The 23,191-nt window shown below is 39.7% G+C and overlaps 1 protein-coding gene across 2 annotated transcripts in view; it reads right to left on the reverse strand.

Moving 5' to 3' along the window:
* Positions 1 to 5,411: 5,411 nt before the first annotated feature.
* The window catches only part of igdcc4 (immunoglobulin superfamily, DCC subclass, member 4), a 45,324-nt gene continuing 27,544 nt past the window's right edge, over positions 5,412 to 23,191 (reverse strand). The window contains exons 5-20 of one of the 2 annotated variants that reach the window (XM_019278910.2): positions 22,465 to 22,599; positions 21,418 to 21,570; positions 19,991 to 20,401; positions 19,734 to 19,898; positions 19,177 to 19,314; positions 18,705 to 18,887; positions 17,963 to 18,175; positions 17,343 to 17,444; positions 17,051 to 17,237; positions 16,107 to 16,234; positions 14,962 to 15,132; positions 14,738 to 14,872; positions 12,450 to 12,552; positions 12,058 to 12,289; positions 11,795 to 11,923; positions 5,412 to 11,364 (exon numbers count right to left, since the gene is read on the reverse strand). In XM_019278910.2, the coding sequence (XP_019134455.1) occupies positions 10,837 to 11,364; positions 11,795 to 11,923; positions 12,058 to 12,289; positions 12,450 to 12,552; positions 14,738 to 14,872; positions 14,962 to 15,132; positions 16,107 to 16,234; positions 17,051 to 17,237; positions 17,343 to 17,444; positions 17,963 to 18,175; positions 18,705 to 18,887; positions 19,177 to 19,314; positions 19,734 to 19,898; positions 19,991 to 20,401; positions 21,418 to 21,570; positions 22,465 to 22,599 (3,113 nt within the window). In that variant the 3' untranslated portion in view covers positions 5,412 to 10,836. The remainder of the gene's footprint in view (positions 11,365 to 11,794; positions 11,924 to 12,057; positions 12,290 to 12,449; positions 12,553 to 14,737; positions 14,873 to 14,961; positions 15,133 to 16,106; positions 16,235 to 17,050; positions 17,238 to 17,342; positions 17,445 to 17,962; positions 18,176 to 18,704; positions 18,888 to 19,176; positions 19,315 to 19,733; positions 19,899 to 19,990; positions 20,402 to 21,417; positions 21,571 to 22,464; positions 22,600 to 23,191) is intronic. The other variant, XM_019278911.2, reaches the window with a different exon arrangement.

Consider the following 23,191-nt stretch of genomic DNA (forward strand, 5'->3'; position numbering starts at 1 on the left):
GATTGATTTGTTGAATTTTTATTATTCTTCTGAATTTTAAAATGTACTTTTGCATGAATATTTTTATTATGAATGAATCTGTAGATCTTTTTCTTGATTAATTGTTTGGTTTGTAAAAATTCTGAAAATAGTTTTAATGTTTATTTTGTCCAACCAACAGTTATTAAAAATGCTGGTAAATTACTGAATTAATTGAAAGGAAAGGAAGCACATCCTTGCATTTCAAAAGATGGAACCATAAAATGTTTGGCATTCTTGCATGAAAAACGATGATTCATTGACTCATCATTTCAGCTGTTTTGTAAAGTAACTAGTAACTAAAAGTGTAGATAATTGTAATGAAATAAAATGTACACTATTCCCTCAGAATTGCAATGGAGTACTTAAGTATCTCTGCTTGAGTAAATGTCCTTACATTTCAATACTGATGATTGGTTAATTATAGCAGAATAACATGAGCTAACCAATGAGCCAGCTCTTGACGTTGTCCAGCCATGAACACTAACAAGGCTTCTTCATCAGCCCTGTGATGGTAAAACTGAGGCAATAGCCTGTGCAAGATATACAACACATTATTTTTAATGATGTTCTTGATGCTTTCTGGAAAATGACGTAAATGGCTGGCATGTGAGGGAATCTAGATAACAGCCAAGTGCTGTGTGATGTGCAGCGCACACTTACTTGGAGTGCTGAAAAGTGGGTCACCCAGCCCACTGAGATTCAGCCTGTACCATTCACTGATGTGGAAATAAGTCTGCAGCATCAAGCCTTGCTAGCAAGGCTACACTACCAAACACTGCCACAGTCAGCACCCAGCTTTGTACACAAGCTGGACAAAGAATGACTTACCTACCTCTCACCACAGGTTGGATTATAATATAGGATTGCAATCATTGGTTTGTAATTTTCAACACATGCTAAGAGGATGTTGTCTTTTGCTGAGGCATAAATACTTGCTTCTTCAAACTTGGATCAATGGCCTTTTATAGATTCTCCTGAAGATGCCTTGAAAGAAAAATTATAAACATAGACGCTATTATCACAATTTAGCAAAATAATACTGTAATTTGTGATTTAGTTGTCATACTCTTGAGACCTTTCACTAGGAATGGATTAATTTGTGCACTAGGACTTGAATTTTGTTTGTTTGTTTCGTTGTCCAAGGAATGGCTTTATGACCTTTCATATTTTGTCACTGACAAATGGAATGACACGAGTTATTTCTGTAGCATTTTTTGTATTTCCTCTGCTGTCGTGGGAGAAAAATACATAAATGCAAACAACAGAAGTAGGGACAAAAATATAAACAGGGTGCATTGATTTCAATAACTGTCATGCAAGCCACTTGTTTGAAATATTTGAATTAGCCACATAAACTTGGATGTGACTGTTGTTGCTTACAAAACAGTAGAAATGCATAACTTTGTATTACAAGCAGGCATTAATGCTTGAAGATGTGTGTTCATATGACTCCAAACCTTGTGTAATGTATGCATGAGATTTGAACTCTTGCAGCTTTGACATCAGGTCAGACTTATATTGTATCGTTGTATGTATGTTGTCTGTCGTTATATTGTAAGAGCACCTAAAACCCTTGTTGAATGACTGATGGCCGGGTGCCAACACTTCACTCTGGACAAGCCTTCACTGGCAGGCAACACGTAGGCTTTAGTCCACACACATTGCCCAAAGCTTAAAGGTTTTCATTGCCATGGTTGGCTCACAATTATAGGTGGATCAACTCACCAGTGGTACAATGTAAAGCCAGTGAGACAAGCCTGCTGTCAATTCATTACCAGATTTAATGCATCCCTTCATCAGCCATGGGCATGCATGGTTTGGGTTTTAGGTATGACAAAATGACAAAGGTGGAAGTAACTAAATAAAACTACTCACATTACTGTAATTATGTTATTATTATTTGGGAGGTACTTGTCTTTTTTCAAGTCTGTATTTTTACTCTTACATCAATATCCAGTAATCCCCTTTTGCTGCTTTTAAAATCATTACTAAGCAGGACTACCATTTGAACAGTATTCAAACCTTTCATCGTTCGCCTTTCAGGAGGCATTAGTTCTGCAAAGCACCCCAGAGCACTGGTTACTTTCTTTCATGTTAACCAATTAAACATTTCACACCATGGCTGATTCACTGATGGCTGATTTCAGCGTTTCTTCTATTTTTTACATGTGGCGGAAGCATCAGTTGGAGAGGTGACCAGACTGACGAGAACAGCACAGGAGTTAGGAGAAATGTAGGGGCTGAAGAATTGGAGAAACAGAAACTAAACGAAAATAGATAAACCATTAGTTTTTCTTACAGTTTAGTAATATTTCGTTACTAACAAGTGCAGATTTTCAGTACTCTTTCCACCACTGGGAAATGAAGGAAAAGACAGGTAAAAGAAAAGACTAAATATCAAAATACAACACTATATTAATCTTAATATCTCTACAATAACACTTGAATCTTTGGAACTATATAATAAAGCTCCATTATCCAGTCCTCAGACTCATCTGGACAAGGGAGTCAAGGATGCACCATTTCTTCAGTTCAAATAATAAGCGTTACATTTGTCCATGGTTGTAGTACAGTGAGCTTTAAAGCTGTTCCCCCTCTGGGGTCCTATTGTGGCCAGCCAACAGTGAATAGAGGCGACACAACAAAACTCAGGGGAGGGAAGAAGCTGGGGCAAACAGTCCACAGCCATTACTGGCAGCTCCCTGGTTTCTCTGCCTGCCATGCCCCTGTGAGCTCACCTTTTACAGCTACTTTATAAGGCATATTAAAGCTTAGTGTAAAGCAGACAGGATTTAATATAATTCCAGAGATATGTAGTACAAATAAAGCAGATGACTTCCTCCACTTTCATCCTCCTCTCAAACCCCCCTCTCCCTGACTTCATTCACTTATCTACCGCCTTATTCTCCTTCATTCTCTTTCTCCTCAGGCTATGTCTGTTTAGTTTTGATTGGCAGGTTATAACCCGAAGTAGCGATGACATTGAGAAAATGTCTTATCTGCGAGGAGCATTACTTCTTATAGTAATTTCAGAGAATAGCCAAATGAACACAGGGAAAGCGGTGACATGCAGATATTAACATACACAGGTGCAGCGTCATGCATGGGGATGTGGACATGTGTGTCTCTTTTTTGATTTAAAGTCCAACAGTAGGAAAGACAGAGATGGAACGACTTTCAGCTGAGGTCAGGTGCCAGACCTTTAACCATGATGTCATACAAGTACACCCACTACAACACCATCAGCTTTAATATGGAGATGTAAAGCAGGAATAGTCGAAGAAAAAGGAATGCGGTCAATATAATGCTTTTAGTGTGAGAGGTTGTTTGATTGAATGAGCCATTATCCAAAGATAAATAAAAGTTGACATTTTCAACCTTATGCACATAACACTTTGTTTGAACCTACACAGGGGACAAGATTTGCAATACAATGTATGTAAGACAATTGCAGCCATGTAAGAATGTTTTAAAATGTACAAACAGGATGGTCATAATGTTTATTTGTCTGGCAAAGATGATAAAAATACAGTACATCATAGGGATCCAATGAAAGAGGGTCACTGTGGTTAAAATGTCATGTTATAAATAAGCATAAACATTCTTTTATTTTGTACTCATAAACAGGTGCTTTTGTCGAGTTGTTTCTCCTCCTGGAGTTTTCAACCTGATCTTTCTTTTATGTGCTGTGCATGACTAAATACTAGAGCTCCTAGTTTTCAGAATTTAAATATTTGCAAATACATACCGACCCAGTAGGTCTTCTGCTGTGTGCTTTGAACTGTCAAAGAGCACATATAGTTCAGCCGTGAGACAAGCGGAGCTGATGTTGAAGGTGGAGACTGTAGTAGCGTAGTAGCAGAAACATGAAGTGGCAAAATGAATGGGCTGATTCAAGAGCCTTGCACAGTTATTTCCCCACAGGCAGTGAGCTCCACCTCATGAGTCCAGCCCTCACCTGACTTTCAGTGCCCCACTCGCCTGCCTCTCCCATGAAATATGAGGCAAGCTGAACTAGAAACCACTCCGCAAACACAGTGTACACACTGACAGTACACATTCAGAAGGTGCATGAGAGATTACAGTAAAGGTGTATGCATGCATGCGTGTTTGTAATTGTTCACATGCTTGTGTGTGGGTGTGTGATATTTGTTTATGTGTGCGTTTGTGCATATGTGTCCCGTCTTGGAGCTCTGCAGAGGAGACTCGCCCTCTGATTAATAGTGATGAGTGGCTGAAGATAGTGAGCCCGACCCCTCTGTCGCTCAGCGAAAGCTTTTATCTAACTCTTCAGGGGATTCTGCCATGTGATGTCGTCTCAGTGCTCCTGTCTTAACTCTGTGCCCTCATCTCCCCCTCTTATCTCCATCACCTCCCTCTCTGTCTTTTGTCTGTCTGTCTGTCTCCCCTGTGCACACATGCACACACAGACCCACCATACACATGCACATGCACACACAGACTGTGAAGACAAATGCATATATGCATTGTTTTACACATGCACACACACATATATCTCACATGTTATTTAGGATATTTGATGACATTAGAATGTAGTTTTTAAGTGGAAATCAATGATGATGGAAATAAAGGTAATAAAGGAATATATAGGATAATATACATTTGCACATCTGCACAATTCTACAGCCAAGGCAGGTATGAGGTCTGATTCTCAGACAGCATTCTCTGCTAATGGGAGTGGCACCAGGCTTCTTTTCAGGAATCATTGTGAAGAGTCACACTGCCCCCAAGTGGTTTGTAAATGAATGACATAGATAACTATGACTGATTATTATTACCCAGAGGCTATGCTGGAGTGAAAGGGTTGGGGCAGAAAGCATCTGAGGTTGTGTTACCTGGTTGATGTGTGTCCCCAAAGGGGAGCTGGAAGGCTGCTTATCGCCATGCAGGGTTTATTTAACTGTTGCCCCAGCTGTAGAGACATCATTTTTTGTATATAAGCAATTATCCCTCAGTGTAACTGGGCAGTAAATTAAAGAAAGTAACTAATAACATTTGATTCTTTTTTTAAGTCTTTAATTGAATTAATTTTACAGGAAGCACATACTATGGTTTTACATTATTTCTTTTATATCTACAGCTGAACGGGCCCCTTTCTAACCGCCTTCCCACAGTTAAAGAAGGTGAGATTATTTTAATCTATGAAAGCAAACCAGCACAGCACAATATATCATACACAAGGGTATAACATAAAAGTCAAAATGATTGGAATGTGACAAGAAAAAAGCCAAGAAGCCTACCTCCCTGACATCTTAAATGTCATTTTTGGGAATGTAAATTTAAAAAAAAGGATGTTAGGTGGAATAATACATAAGATAGATATTTAAAAAAAAAAAAGAAAGACACACCAAGCCTTACTTTCATATTTCTTTGAGGTTTATTTACAGAAGAGTAGTTTCCACAGACATCTTGAGAGTATCTGTGAGTTTTGACATTTTCACATATCGTAACACAGTGGAAATATTTCTACAAACCACAAGTACTACCTATCCTCTGACGATTCCTCTGAACAAGCAACGTTTCTATCACAAATCATGATGCTGATTAATCCATCTGTCGATTTACAGACCAAGAAAATTGCACTTCTAGAAATGTAAAGATGACAGTCCAAAGTTGCTCATGGCCCAAGAAGAAGTGCTAATCTATTAAGTGCTCTATTAAGTACAGTAGCATCTTTTGACATGAATGAGGTCTTGTTCAGCACACAATGATTACAAAGGTGTCTGAGTAGCTTCAGAGGCTCTCTGGTGGCACCTGACCACAGAGTCTGTGCTTACACATTCTGAGAAGCACAACTGAGCTGCTACACACAGATCTAGGGAAGAAGGCGTACAAAAAAATGCACAACAATGTGACATCACTGGACGAAGCAGCTCACCACAAAGCACCAGAATGTACAGAGAAGAGGCAGAGAGACAGAAATACACTGAGTGATTTGTACAAAACCAAATATCATCTATGCATAACAGTTTCCTTGATTTTTACTTTTCAAAAAACAAAATGAGGCTTTGTTTGACAAAAAAATGACATGTATCTGAGCTGGATATGCTGGCATGATCCTCTACAATTTTTATGCAAAGATGGGGCACCTGAGTAGAGAAGACTTTTAAATGACTGCCTATAGTGAGAGGTATGATCTGCCTGGGGAGGATGTCCCTTTAGCCCTTCTCCATGCCTAAATCTTCAGTCGCCTGGGTTGTGTTAAAGTGGTACTCTACCAAAAGTGACTCTTAGGCAGTTATTCAGCAGAATACACAGACACAATTTTGCTTTTTGTCCTATGATTTTTGTTTGAAGCATGAGCACCAGTTGAGTGTACCCATGCTTTAAAGTCTTTTTAAAAGCTTGGTCATAACTACCATTGGAGAATAACAACGTAAAAATCAATTTCAGTGACTTCCACTGACCCCTCCTCCCTTCGATTATTTACCCCGTCACCACAAGACTAAACCATCCAGGCCACTGAAATGAGTAAAAACTCTCAATGAGGTAAAACAAAAGAGTCAGTCCTGTCTATGAAAAACCTGGCTCACATAACAACAGGATGATTACGTATGTCCTACTCATTACAAAATGTGCAGTATCAAGGAACTGATCCGAATCAAATCAACAAGTTACCACCATGAGGTATACTGTTTAATAAAACCCTTACAAAGGAGGATGCAATAAACACAATTATCAAAGTAATTATCATCTCTACAAAATGAGAGAGTGTGAGTCATTTTCCTCCAAAGAAATCTGATTGTTCAGGCCAACAAAAGTTACATAAGAGAGTGGTTAAATGAGTCAATAGATCTTCTTTAAGGAAAGCATACATCCTTTATGCTGGAGGCAGGTTTCTTTGCTAATCCCCTTTCCGATCATTTGTGTCAGCTCCACACACCGTTTGAATCCAAAACTGAATCAAGACTTAAAACACAGAGAGATCAGTGTGATTCAACTGAACTCTGAAATTCAACTATTAGTGGGGGTGAAAAAGATTTTAAATAGTGTAACTATGTGTCTACACGGTGCTATTTCAATGTCCAACTAAAATCTTTTTCGATTGCGGCGTTATCATAAAATCTAACTCTTGCATCACAGATGTGATAGTGTCTTTGCTTAACCAAATACCATCCAAAAGAACTGCAACTCACTGCCATAAATCAATTCATTTATAAATGTGTTGAATGTCCATCAGTGGAAATTGGTGCAGTGGTGTAGACAGAGAAACACAGCGCATTATTTGTACACTAAATCTACTTGATTGCCAAATGACTCTGGTCTGTCTGCACAGAATATTTTGGAACACTTTTAATAGTCGATGGGTGAATGGCTGTTTTCTTTTGAAAAGGACCATGCTGGGTGAAAGCCAACTCCACAAACTTTATACTCAAAAATTATAAACAATCAAAAGAAAATACTTGAAAAGTCATTTTCATTGTCACTGTGACTGACAACTTACTTTAAAGTCTATCTTAATGTCTGTTTCAGTGACCTCCACCCGCTCCACCCACCCACTTCACTCCAAGCTAGTGAATGGAAGAACTGAACCCAGGTCTGGATGAAACCTATCAGGGCAGGAGGAACACAGTCTGGGGTTTTAGCACATCTCTTCTTAAGGTAGCATGGGTAATCATGGCTGACCTGGACTGAGAGAGGTATGTTTAAGATATCAAACTGGAATGCTTTTGAGAATATTACGCTTCTTTCTGGACATATAGGCTTTTGAGGATGACGAGAAACAGTATCAATATAGAACAGTGCCAGTAAAGAATCTGGATCAAAAATATACACGCATAGTCTTGGTGGTTTGTTTTATCACTCTGCATATATAGGGCAGATGGTCGTCAAACCACAGGACAGAAAACTGCAGTTGCATTGTTTGCTTTACATTTAAATTATCACCCAAATCAATGATGTCACAGCAAGTGTTTCATGTTTAACAGCTGATGGAAACCTGCTCTGACATCACTAATTGTGGTACAAGATGTGGCCACAAATTAAACCTCAGCAACACAAGTTTCCTGCCATGGGAATGAATTTGCCGTTAAATGCTCCAGTGAGTGCCCTACATGTGTAAAGTCTAATGAGAAGGTATTTCATACATTTCTGTAACTGATCTGAATTATACTTATGTGGCCCAGCCCACTCACTCACCTCCAAAATCCAATCAATGTTTGACCCAGGTTTGCTAAGAACACATTCACTTCTGTCCCTATATGACTGCTATTGCAGTAAAACAACATGTTAATCATGTTAAGTACATACATAGCAAGGCTAAAAAAATAAATCTCTTTGAGGTACAAACCATGCATTTGTAAAAAAAAAAAAAAAAATAATAATAATCAAGAAGTTTTGAGACAATACCATTATGTTGGTGAGAAACATATTCAGTGTGTTTCATACTTTGTCACGAGGAAACATTTACATTTCTGCTGATGTTACTGAGTTGAGCTGGTGAGATCTTGACACTTGCATGGACATGAGTTGATATATGGGAAGGACAGAAAAGGTTTTCCACTCCCTTTTCACTGCTGGATGACCAGAAAAAAAGCCACCTGAGAGAAAATGAGACATCATATACGACAAGGCTATGCTCTGCGTAATTCTGTCCATGTCTGAAGGTGGAAATTATTATTAATATCACTATAACTAATGATCCGAACCTTGACAAAGTTGCCATTATCTCAGAATCACAAAGTTGTACGACATAGGATCATATAGTTTATATCACTCTCATACAGAGTAATCCTTGCCCTTTCTGAGTTAAATGAATTAGGATAAAGTATAGTGTTAGCATCCTTAGTATAGTCTTTTTTAATGTGAAGCACCTAAAGGAAGCAGCTTGTTGATTAACTCACAATCTCACTCTTTCTCATGAGTAAAGACATGTCAATTACTGCCTCCTACAGGCAAAGAATGTAAAAGCTGCTATAATTTTAACACTTGTGCCACCTGCAGATGAGAGGTTGCAGTAACACATTGTCTGCAGTGTCACATGTGTCACATTGCAGCACCTAATATGTTCCTTGTCAGTAGTTTCCATTAGTTCTACTGTGAATGAATGAATAGTAGCGTAATACTGAATGACACAATGTTTTAGATGTTTGAAAGGAAGCTGCAATGTACTAAAGCGATGTAAGTTTCTTTGACATAACACAAGAACGTACAGTCAGTGTCGGACGATTATTTCTGCAAATACCAAAGGCTGTAAAATCAGACAATTTAAGAAAGAGATCTTAAAAAGGTGCTAGTTACATAAAACTAATAAAACCACACTTGAAACCATCCTGAAAAGAAATGAGGTAGTGTTGTTGATAAGGAGTAGGGATGCACCAGTTCCCCTTTTACACTGCCAAAACCAATGCTGACTTACTCAGCTTCATGTATCAGTCAATTATGGAAAGAAATCTGATTGAATGACTTAAAGAATACGTTAAACTGTTACTGTAAAATAAAAAAAATCTGAGCACATTTATTCATTTTTTTCTCATCAGACTCCTTTCCTATTTGATACATGCAGAAATTTCAAATCATCTTATGTTTCTGGTATTGTGGCAGAGTAGAACATTGTAGAAATGTTCTCATACAGCTGGAATCAGATTGTAGAGTCAAGGTGAATTTCTTATGAATTAAAAACATGGCAAGCATTTCACATAAAAATGATTATACTGAGTTTAAATGGACACCTAATGGCACAATCTCATATTGGTGCATCCCTAAATGGGAGCCAAACCAGAAGAGTGATCTACAGATGAGTTATTGTAACATCTCCTCTAGTTCTCCCAACAACATAATTAACCAACATCAACATGAGCATGTAAATACTTTGTTTTCAAAATGAGATATCCATCATCGACAAATATAGCAAAACCATATTTTACTTTTCAACTGAGAGTCCCTGGTTTACAAAATCTCACATGGATATATGGCATTTTGGAAAAGAATACTTCATGTGTACCAAATCTGTATACACCACATCTTTTTACAGTGTTTTTTTTTTCCATTCATGTTGACATGTGTTTTTTATTTGTACTGAATATAATCATCTATAGAAATATACAGAGGTTATAAACGTACCTACAATAATTAGGCACCTGAGACCTCCACACTCCAGTCAGGAAATGTGTGTGTGTAAATGTGTGTTTATGGGTGACCGTAATGTACCATGGAATTAGCTGTACTTTAGCTTTCTGTTTGTTTGTGTGTGTTTGTGTGTGTGTGTGTGTGTGTGTGTGTGTGTGTGGACCCTGAGACAGCAGGAGGCTGGAGAGAGACACACAGGTGTTCTGCACTCTCAGAGTGTGCAGATACTTTTTAAGGCTTATTCCTCGGTGCCACTCAGTAAAGTCGCATCCACACGACGAAGCCCAGGGAGACCCACTGAGCTGCACTTCCGAGCCTCTCATCCATGATGATAGCCTGTCTCACTCCTCACAAAACATTCCAGGCTTTTTTATTCCTGAGTGGAACACAGCCATGTGCGACACAGTGGGAATAGCCTCCTTCAATCCACTTCCATCTGCTTGGTTAAGTTACATTTTTACTTTCCTATAGGACAGGAAAGAAAACCCAGAGGAAAATATGCGAGAGAATGCATACCCATATACAGTACTCTTACTAAAAATATACTGTATATGCATACTGTATATACACACGTATTAAACAATGGATTCAAAGTACCTATAAAAACTTTGCAAGGAAGAGAAAGGAATCCAATAATGAGGTGCATAAAAATAATCCTTAGGGATTCTTCCTGGGTATGTAAAAGAACGGAAATCAGTCTGATGTCTGTCTGTCTACATGCAGAGGCTACGGGCACAGATAACTGTGTGCTGCTGAGGTAGAGTGGACAAGGCCGGAGCTGACAAAGGGGGCAGGGGACAGCCCAACAGAGATGGCCTTCCCTGGTGCCGAAGGGCAGTGTCTGGAGTCCCCGTTCTCCATATGCTCTGACCTCAGCACAGGACACACAGTCTTTGGGGAATGGAAGCCATTGGTTAGCCCTGAGTCCTGCTGTTGCTCTAAGTGTGCATTTGGCTGTTCTCCCATGGCTTCTAGCTCCCCGTTGTGGTTAGCCACCAACTTTATTGAGGGAAGACTCAAGGGGCTTTGAGCCCTCATGTTTAGTGTGTCCTCCTCTCCCGGTGGGCTTGGCTGGCTCAAAGGGGAATATCTCTCCTCTGATAATGAGGGTCCTCTGGTGGTGTTGGAATACTTCTCCCTTTCACTATCCTCCTCTGTTTTCTCCCTGCCAGGGTCTGACAGCTCTGAGTGAACAATGACTTCTGCCTCAACCTGGTTACTGCACAGGGATGTAGACAGACGATCTTCTAAGTCCTGCAACAAAACAATGTTACTGTTATTTCAGGCTTTATTAGTTTATCTACCCAGATAACTCAATCATTCAATGGCTTTTGATCAACATGGATTATTTGCTAAAACCCTCCCCCTAACAGTAACATTAGATCTGTAACTGCCCTGAATGTATGTATGTACAGTCCCTGTCATGGGTAGCACATCCATTGTGTAGTCCACTGTGTGGAAGCAAGTCTGCTATCAGCATTTCATTTTTTTTCTTTATTTCTATTTGGGAAAACAAAGCCTTGTTTACTGAGAAAGAATTAGGTTTGCTTAACATATTAGTTAGTCATCATCCTAAAAGACTTTTCTCTTGTAGTGTTTATAGTAAAAAAAATAAGATTTGAAAGTAAAAATAGTATGCAAGCTAAGCAGTTGGGTTGTATAAGAAAGAATCTTATTAATTTACCGTGCTGTTATCAGTAATTAGCATGTTGAGAGCTCCATTAATGAGTGTTGGAGAGTCTTCTGTTATGGTGTCTCTGTATTTAGTGATTCTGTTGGCCCAGTTATGGCTCACAGAGCCGTTCCAAGCAGCCTGTAAGTATAACAACACAGTGGATATACCAAAATTACAACTATTATCCCACTATCACACACACGTGAAAAAAAAAAAAACAGCAAGGCACCAAGGCCCATCTGGAAAAGAGCTTCCCCTTTGCTGGTTTTGACCTTGGGTTCAGGTGCAGGTGCATCCTCCCCTTCCCCTGGATTAGTGATTGCCATCAGGCTCTGCTCCTCTGAGGCCTCTTCTAACAGCTGACCAGGCTCTTGGCTGCCTGGGGGCATCAGTGTCTCCAGCTCATGGCTATCACTGCACTCTGCCAGGTTGGGGGGAACAGGACTGCCCCCTCTCCTGTACTGAGGGGTCACAGCTGTGGAGTCCAGGCCCCCAGACACCTCCCTATTTGGAGCAGAGATGAGAGGGTTACTACCTATATAAGTTGGGCACTATAGAAGACTGAGTTCCCTGTGTTGTTTTAGCTGTAACAGTTCAAGATAAGTAAAAGAAGTAACATGTGTATAGGTACTGTTCAAGCTCAGACACTCTAGAGTTCCCTTACCTGGATTTGCCATTACGAAAGCTGAAACACATGCAGAGTAGGATGCATATCAGTCCCAGACACACACCGACTATGATGCCTGTCACTGCATGGATGTCCAGCTCTGTTTAAATGCCAGACAACAGAAAAAAATGTAAGAATTAATAGAAACAACAATCAGGGCAACACACATTTGCAGTACACGTTTGCTCCTCCAAGAAATATATATGCCATATTGGTTTACATCCAGAATCTGATCTATTACTGGTATCTACAGTATATTTGATGCATAGCTAACCCCCTGTTAAAGAATAAAAGCATTCTTATAACATATCTAGTTTGAAATGCTATTTGGCACAGGCATGATAAAGATACTAAAATGTATTGATTCTTTCATTTAGGTAACAGTAGTGAAGAGATATGAGGCAACATTCAACTAGGGAGTGCAAACCTTCATTGGTATTCATTTATGCTGGGTATCTTTGGCAGTCTGGACATAGAGAGGAGAGGAAACAGATGGCAGGAGCTTTCACCCACCCACCTGCCACCTCAGTCCCATTCACACTGCACACACTGGCTTCACTATTACAGCCTATGTGAACAAAATAAACCTGTTACTCTGTCTATTTAGGAAGGGTTTGGGGGAACAAACAAAACCACATTCTCACTGCCTTATCCATCTGGGAAATTTAATCATCAGGCATTCCAAATGTATGACCCTAAACTCACAATTCCTATCAATTATTGCCATAGGTGAATAAAAGGGTAAAAAGTACTTTGAGTACAGTATAAGTACTATATCCTAGTGGATAGCATGTACACAACAATATTCCTCCTGAGAGAGAAATAAAATGCTTAAATGCTTAAACTAAAACATATAGTGATTATTTTAATTTCTGATGGGAGTGTTTCTTATGATGTAAGGACAATGAGTCTGACAGGCATATTAGATTACAGGGGAGTTAATAACTGTATTCATAACTCCCTCTTTTTAAAGACAAAGGGGGATTTTATTAATTACAGGTAAAGCTAAAATGCTGACTGATGAAATTAAAGAGTGTATAATGAGACTGCATGCTTAAACACAAAGTGACATGAGAGTAAAGAAAGTGCTTTTCACAGCAATTCAGCTGGATACAGAGAGCAGTGATTCAAAGCTCTCCCCTGGGGGTCGCCATTGAGGCCACCCGTTTGATGTCCACACTTAATACTATCCTCAAAATGCACCAGAGCAGGAGAAGAGAAAGAACAGCATCCTGCCGAGCTACACTTTCCCTGCTGGCAGGGACATTACCAACTTTAATAAGAGAGGCTGTGCTTGTACGTATGTGCATGAATAGAAAAGTGTGTCCGTGTGTTAAGGTATGACGTGCTTGTGTGTGTCTGCTTATGAAAGCAAAAAATGGTAGTAATATTTGCCACCGTTGCAGTACTGTGTGAGACGCAATGCTCCATGTGCTGCTCTAACCTGTTAATAGGGCCACTGAAATGAAAAGCAAACAAGCGGTTCAGGTAGGCAGTGTCGCCTGATTTGCTTTCAAAACCATTTTCAATCTGAACTTTAAATTGATTTAAAATAGTTTAAACAATAAGATTGAAGTGTCAAATTTCTGTATTCTAAAAGAAAATGTACTAAAATTCTAGAAAGTCCAAAAACAACAGTTCAAATTTGATTTGATTTCTTCATCTTGAATTGTGGCATCTGAATTTGACCAAACTTGAACCAAAGATAAGCAATCAAACCTCTATGGAACTGATGATGTTCTGTTAATTATATGATTTGTCTCTTATTAATCTAAAATGCATAATGAAGTATCCTGGGCAGCTTAAATGTTTAAATTAGATTTTGTTCTGCAGATAAACTAAATTACCTACAGAGCCGAACCAACAAAAACATAAACCCACTTAAATCTTGTTGCATGAATTCAGATAGGTTGCTAAAAATGTTATTTCAATTATAATGTCTATTATTGGCACACATATCTGCTCAAGGATTTTGCATCTGTAAACCCTCCTGACACCGCAACACTGCAACCTGCCTCTCATTCCCACTGTGTCAATTAACCCTAACTCTTTCATACATTTCTGTTTTGCCACATTGTCAAAGTTCATCTCATCAACAAACTGAATATGTCACCATCTAACTAATAGACTACAATGTTATGTAATTGTTGTTGGATCTTTAAACCATGGCCAGTCTGTGACAATTTTCAACATTTCAACATTTCTTTTTTAAAAGTTGAGTCTCTTTACTGAACTACTACTATTATTACCACCACGACCATGATTACATGCTACATGACACGTACCATATTTCGGAAGTGGGGTGTGAACATCCTTTATAGGTGAATAAGGCCCTGGCCCCACCTCAGTAGATGCACTCAACTTAAAAAAGTAACGGGTGCCACTGGACAAACCCTGGACCTCCACACTAGTAATTCTCCCTGAGAAAGAGAGAGAAACAAGGGGTAAGATGCACTTCCACTAAATAAAAATATGAGTCAAAATTTCAGTGATTAATAGCAACACCCACCATCCCGAGACAGGTTTTCCCACAAGTGCTCAGGCTGGCTGAGGTTGCAACTGTACAAGATCCTGTAGCTGATGATGATACCGTTAGGCTCCAGCGGAGGGCGCCAGCTCACCAGCACAGAGGAGGAGTCCAGCGCGCTCAGCTGCAGCTCCTCAGGAGGTGTGGATGGCCCTGAAGGAGAGAGGAGGACTGGGTCAGTAATTAGAGGCCAGAAATGAGGCCTCACAGCTGTGGAATGTATATTGTCTTGGTGGGGGATTTGACATTTTGTGTGACGACCATCTGCGTCCTCGTGTCAATGCCACCTGGGTACAGGAGAGAGGGGACAAGCAGAGCAATGGGGGAATGGGCTGGGGCTCAGGTGATGATACATGGCAGTAGAGAGCGTGACAGGGTGACTGGTGGTAATAATGTCATTAAAAGCAGCCCACTTTCCACTTACCACCCTTACTTGGCTGACAGACAGAGCTGCTGGCCAGCATGAGAGCCACTACACCTGGGTATTTCATTATGGCCAGTTATCATCCATCGATGCCAACCACTAATTCCCATGTCCACTGGCCACTGGCCAGCCAACATACTGATCCACACACGAATAAGTACACACTAACTTGCATGCACAGGCACACTGAACAAAAGCTTAACACCTTTACCATTCTTCTTAGAGACCAAAATAATCGAATAAAACTGGTATTACCAGCCTATCAAGTGCGGCTAATCAGACATAAAATCTGAAAGGAATCATACACTTACAGAACAAGATGAAATATTTTTTTATGAGGGACATAAGGAAATAAATTTTACCAGACACAATGAAAAAAATATGTGAAATATTTTAAGACCAACTATGAATCTAAGAGTAGACACAATTACTTTCTACAGCACGACTACTCACAGTACTTTTTTCTTTAACCTTTATCCAAACAGAAAAATTTTTACTGACCCTGCATCCTCTCTATCCTCTTTCAGAAATGTACTCCCACACATTTACACACATCTACACTTAGATACACACATCTACACTGCTATCGATTATAACCACACTCTTCTACATACATATAAATACTACAGGGAAATCTTCAGGGACTTTGATCGTTGGGTCATACTTAATTGACTACATTGATACGAGCACAGCAGAGACTGACTGTCAGGCAGAGTAGACTCCTCCACTGTGCCGCTGAAGGGTCCCACCACGTCCACTCCATTAGACTGCACCGCCAGCTTATAGTGGGTGAAGGGCTTCAATGCCCCAAGCAGTATCTCCTGAGCAGAGCTGCAACACACAAACATGGGAGAGAGTCCTGAGTGTGTGGTGTTTGTTTTCTATTTTGCACTGACAGAAAAAAAATATGTTGTTTAAATCAATTGGACCAGTCTAGGCTACAATATGTATCACCTTTTATATTTTATATTTTACCTTTTATATTGTTTGATGCTTGCAAGTATTTATGCATCTCTGTATCCCAAGAACTCCATATCCCTACTTATGATAATTCTTGAAAAAATATAACACACCAAGAATGGCAGGCAGGAGTGGAGTATATTTCAACATTATAATAGGTGCTTTTCACTGTATAAATGATGGGTAATCGTGAAACTAGTCAAAGCTCTTCAAAATATAAAAGACCTCTCACAAAAAGTTTTATAAAATAAAATGTTTTATCTTAAGAAATGCAAAGGGAAGGTGAACAGCTCTTCAGACACCATTAGTCAGATATGGTTTACTTCAAGCTTGAAAAGAATTGAATGAATTGACCTCACAGGATCTTCCCCAGAAAAGAATGAATGTAACTAAACAAAATGAAGACATTTAATGTCTTTTTGCTGCAATTAAGTGTGAGGAATGTTTCTTTTTGTTTCTTTTCTTTTTGACCCAACTCATTTTATGCTCCTTCTGAAAATGTTTACTTAAGATGTGATCATACACAAACTGTTCAAACGGGCTTTGCTATATATTACATTAACAGTTACACAGGAAGTTATGCTGGAAACAGTATTGTTCAAATACTTATCATGAACTAGAGTGACATGTTTTGAGATATCCATTATAGATATTATTGAGCTTCAAAAGCTCAATCCAGTTTCTGACCTGGTGTGATAGGAGACCAAGGAGGCATTGGTGGTTCCTGCTGGGCTGCAGCGCACTGTGTAGTTGATGATTCGTATGTTGGTGAACCGTGGTTTCTCCCAGCGCAGCCAGATTGAAGTAGAGCTGTTGGCCGTGGCTTGGATGCTGCTTGGGGGTAATGGAGGGGGGCGCATGGGCGGGACTGATGCTAAACACATACAAACACATTTCAGCTTGAATCGTGGTGGTGGATTTCTTTTTTTACTAGACAATTATTAATTTATACATGGACACATGAGAAGAGAAATCATACGTTTGTCATGAGTCTTGTCTGTCCTTCCCTTCCACACAGCAGCTGCTCCATCTATCTGCTTGTTGAATGCCCAAACTCTCACCTCATACTGGCGGTCAGGGACTGAAGAGTAGAAAGATGTAAATAAATATAAAAAACAAAAATATGTATGTGATGTTTCTAGCCATATATGTGTGTTACAAATGAACTTTGGTAGCAAATTTCATTGCACAAGGTAAAATGACAATTAAGGCATTGTACCATTATTAAACCCTAAATGTAATTTAAATTAAATCAATCCATGTATGGTCTCTCCAGATGTTGTACCTGTATCTCAAAAACCACAAATGGCAGCTGTGCTACAATCTACATTTGAATACATTGGCCTCAATTTGGAATCTAATGCTTGATAATTAATCAGTACTTTTTTGTGAAAGGTGTTGGCCTATTTTCATTCGTTGACAACACTGTCTGGCAAGGACACTGAGAAAATATTGTAATCTTTGCTTGGAATATAATTAAGCTGTCTAAAAGCTGGCTATGCTGTTGTGGTTTGCAACACTAGCAAACTCAATTTTATCAAACATTTTTCAAAAGCAAGGTGAGACCTCATTACATTACAGTCTGTGTCAACAACTTACCCAGACCGGTGAGAAGATGATACCTGGCCTTCTTACGGAGCCTGATGGTGTGGGTCTGTGTTGTCCTTTCTCCATTGGCTGATTCATCAGCTTCCACCTCTCGACAGGACAGCTTGTAGCCAGAGACCAGTGTGTGATTGGGTAAGGGATGCCATGTCACATTGAGTGTGTTCACTCTGGCTCTGACTTTTAGCTCCGTAGGGGCAGAGATCACTGAAAAGGTTAAGAGGAAAAGAAAAAAAAACATGAGCAAGAACTCCAGACTTTTACTGCAGCTTTATTTTGACATGTTGCTTGTAGAAAAAGATTACCGCCTAAATCCACAAATATGCCTGTATTCAAGTATGTAGGTGTAATTTCTGGAACAGGTCATTAATGTGAATGTGATAAGTTTAAGCAGCTCTTCAGGTCAAAAAGGGTATATGAATTTGACATGTTTGGGGATAATGAAAAAACAAGTTGGCTGTCATGCTAGAAAGGCAATCAAAATTCAGGTTGGAAAAATTCAATCAAAAGCAAACCTGACATATACAACATGGAAAAAACTGACAGGGAAGGTAACAAAATGTTGTTGTCAATAGAACAACAGAGCCAAGTGTTTCTTACGCTCTCACAACTCCATGAATTCCCCAAAATAAGTGAGATACAAAAGTGAGGCAAAATAAGTGATCCTGGGTAAAAGAAAACAGAAATTTTAGGATTGAACAAATGATGAGGGTCTGGTGTCTGGTGTCTTCCTTACCCATGCTGAGGTTGCTGTTGTTGTAATGGGCTAATGTTTGGTGCTGAGCCCACTCAGACGGAACCCCAAATCCAACGCCCGTTCCAGCTGCTATTCTCAGTCGGTACACCTGATTGGGCTGCAACTCTCTTAGTGTGAATTGAGTTTCATTACCCCCGACTTCAACTGAAAATACACTGTCCACTGTGGGAACACACAATATACACATTCACAAACCTCTATGTCAAGGGCATGAAGACATATCTGAGAAAATTCTTTGTGCACTCTGTAGAGCTGGGTATTCAAAATAAATGATTCTGCTCTGCAATTACAGTTTTGTGTTGTCTAAATATTCTTAACTTTATGATACACATCTGCCATTATAGCAAGTAAAGAGTAAAGAATACCTGTCCTTTTCAATTATTAACTTATATGAAACCAAAATGTCTCATTGACAGTAGTCACTACAGTCAAAGTTTGTTGAGTTACCCACCCTGATCCAGAGTGCTGTACTCGATGCGGTAGCGGGTGACAGCTCCTCGACTGTGCTGCGAGGACAATGGATGCCACATCAGCCTGATATCTGTGGGGGAGGTGCTGGCTATAGACAGCTGAGGAGGTGCACTCGGCACTACAGGAGGGAATAAAAAGGACATACTAAACTGTATGATTTTGCACATTCAAGGTAAACCCAATAGAGCTGTACAGTTACTGGACAGTTATAAAACACACAATATCTATAGCTTTTTAAACCTTTGGAAGTGTGTACCAAATCACTGATGTCTTAAAGAATTGGTGACTCTAAAATTAAATGAAACCCAAAATGTCAATCAGATTTTAAAGCAAAAATGCTCTGTAGACTGCCCACTGAGCTACAAATATTACCTTTCTTGACTTGACTACACACTGACACTTGAACATGAACAGATAAAACTAATGATTCATGAGCTCTTAAAATATGGGAGAGATACAAGGTTGGCAAGCTAATAATAAATCAGTGAAGCATCCAAGGTTGACCTTATTTTACCTGCTTATAGTTCTATCACTCACCGTCCTCCAGCATCTCTATAGTTACAGGCACTGACGGGCGACTGGCACCCATGGGAGAGTAAGCCACCACAAAAAATGTGTAGGCAGTGTGGGGGAGAAGCTCTCTGACGTGATATTCTGTGGTGTCGTTGTTCATTGCAAATTGGTATTCCACATTATCTGAGCCTGAAAAGGAAATATTCAATATCAAATCATATATCAAATATGTTTTTTTTAAGAAAATGTGGATATGCACACACTAATGAACAGAAACACACCTGCAGCACGTTGGCAATGCAAAGAGTAGCCAATTATTTGGTCTGAGTTGTACTCAGGTTTCTCCCACGTGAGCAGGGCAGTTGTGCTGGAGTAGGGCGTGGCAGACAGGTGGCGAGGAGGGCTGGGCAGACCTTCCCTCACAATGACCGTCAACTTGGCAGTGGCACAGGCCGTGCCCAGCCCGTTGTCTGCTATGCACTGGTAGTAGCCCGAATCCTCTAGTGCCAGCTGGTTGATGAGCAGGACTCCAGGGCTTTGGCTCTTTACCCGTCTGAATGACTTGATGGTCTGCCCGTTCTTCAGCCAGTGCAACACCGGAGGAGGCTCCCCAGAGCTGTTGCACACAAACCTTGCTGTGTTTCCCCGGGAGAGGGACGCTGTCTCTGGGGGTTGGAGAATCACTGGAGGGGCTGTTGGAAGTAGGAAACAAAGCTCTGACTTACAGGGGGCAGAATAAAGATACAAAAGGAAACAGATTTAGTATTGCACTTCGATAAAGTTCGGGGACTTATGAGAGACAAATTTACAAAGGAATATAACTTTTAGTTTTATCCTACATGTTCCAAAGTGTAACTCGATAGCGTCTATCTTAGACTTTTCTTGCCAAAGTCCAAACCACCCAGATTGTAACAAAGGCAAGTTATTTTTTTCAGACTTTACAAAGAGCCAAAGAAGACATATAAATTAGATATATAAAATATCATTTTATCTGATCAATATTATTGATATTTGTTTATTACCTGGTCTCATATCATTTAGCAAAAGTTAAGAAGTTGAATATCCCTGTCCTACACACTGGACCCTTAAGATACAACAATAAGCAATTACCTGTAAACTTTTTTTTTATTATTATTATTTGCTATTACAATATTGTCAAGCCTTTAATTACTTGGTCACCTCCGGTAAAGCTGGTGACAGATTCAGAGCCTAGTCTCAATGAAACAGCTCTCAGAAAAGAGGAGCCTCTCAATAAACGTTCATGTAACCAACAGGGAGTAAGAACATTTATATCATATACTTACTCAGGAATTTGTCAAATCATAGGCTGGGAATTGTTGGGAGTGAAATGCAACAGCCAAGAAATGTATAACCACAAAATGTAAAGATGCAAAACCACCTACACTGCAATAGTCTAGTTGTTTTTCTCGTTTGGTGCTTTATTCTGTACTGTAGTTTTAACTTACTCCTTTTTCTTTTAACAGGTACATATTCTGTATAAACTAGTCAGCTGTGTAGGGGTGGGTGGACCGAAGGGATGCATTTTGATCAGCAAGGGCTGATCAGGCATCTATGTGCTTATATTTTGTACACTGTATCATTCAGCCCTAGGGCTGTTATGTTATAAAAAGAAAAAAGAAAAAAGACAATGTGCAAAAAACAGAAAATCTAATCTGTTATTATGTACAGTACATAACGTGACTCCTACCAGGCACACGCAGCTCCGCGGCAGCAATGACAAATTCTCTGGTCTTGGGCTTGTTGGCCCGGCAGACATAGACGCCAGCATGGTGACTCCTTGTGTCCCTAATCACAAGGTTTGAGCCGAGGACAACCACATCAGTGGAAATAGGCTTTCCATCTGATCAAAGAAGAAAGCAACAAAGAAAAACAGATCTTAGATCACACAGATGGGAAAGAAGAGATTGGCATTGAGAAAAATGGAGATAATTTCTCAGGCTTTCAGTTGCCTGAGAAACAGCACAAAAGAAAAAAGGCAGCACTTTGAGCACCAGGGGATTTGACCTGTAATCCCACAAGCTGACCAACAGGTGGCTCTGTGACTTTTCAGTCTGTGTTCACCGAGGCGCCTGCATTACACACTGCTGTGTGTAAAATCATTGCCTGTTCACTATATAGACCTTTACTTAGTTTGTCCGCCATTTTGTACTGTTGTCAGATCCTCTACAGACAATGATTAATTATCCTATAACGCCATAAAAAAGTAGTGAACAAGATGTTGTCACAAACTAAGCACCAACTACCACTTTGCATTACCAATGACCTGAACACTGTAGCACAGTTGATACTAATGACAAATGTATAGTCATCAGTAGAATTCCCTGTAGGCTAAAATTAAATGTTCATTGTAAATGAGGGAAAAAATTCAGATGCCACTTCAAGAAAAAATAGAGTTTCGCATGACATCACTCACACAAACACTACAAGTGTGTGTCTCTGTGTGTGTTTTTTTTTATGGAGGTGAAAATTAATCAATGTTACAAATGATCATATGTAAACCCTGGCTCAGTGCACGAGTGGAGAAAAGACAGCTAATAGTAAAACAACATCTTTGTAGCTACAGCTAGAAAATCTGATCCTGATGTGTCGATGTTTGCTCTTTGTGTGTGAGAGACAGATGGGTAGAGAGCAAGATGCTGACAATGAAAGTGCGACAGATGCAGTAAAAAAGAAAAACAAACAGGGTGAGAACCACAGACTGAAAAGAGTGAGTAAGAACATTTTCAAGTGTTACCTTGTCTGCTCCAGGACACCAGTGGCTTTGGCTGGCCTTGTGCCATGCACTCCATCACAGCAGGACGGCCGAGCACGACTGTTGCATTCTGAGGTGGTGCAACAATCGCAACTCTGTTCAGGGTTTCTGTATTGCCTAGAGCAACAAAAAAAGTGCATATCATGGACCAATAAATATTAGATAAGTTTGTGATTGTAACTGGAGAGTTGCCAGTTTGAAGGTCCCGACTTCTGAATCGCTGCCAACATCTACAGTATTCTCAGCAAATATTTTATTATTCACCAGTGAAGTGAAACAAAATGGCAATGGCTTTCTCGCATTTAAGGACAAGTCGTCAAAAGCTAATGTAGCCCTTGCAAACAAACTTCGCACCCCTTACACTACAATGAAGAGCACAGGCTTCAGATCAGCAGCTAGTTATTCACAGTAGTCTAGATGGAAGATGGGACAAGATTTAGTGACTCAAGGAGCGTTTGCTTGAGACTTCCTTCATAACAAAGCAAGTCACTTCATTATACAAACAGTTTCTATAGTTGGCTGATTAGTTTACGGCTGAGGCTTAATTAATTCTGGATTTGGATACGACCTGAATATAAAATCTCGATTAAAGAGAATATGATGTGAGATGATTTGCTAGAAAACATGACGGAAGCCCTCATCCCACATATTATTGAAAGACATACTCTTCAAAGCCAGGATAGCTCCAAGACGCTTTCCGGACATGAGA

This window comes from Larimichthys crocea, chromosome VIII, assembly GCF_000972845.2.
Source record: "Larimichthys crocea isolate SSNF chromosome VIII, L_crocea_2.0, whole genome shotgun sequence".
NCBI classification, from domain to species: Eukaryota; Metazoa; Chordata; class Actinopteri; family Sciaenidae; genus Larimichthys; species Larimichthys crocea.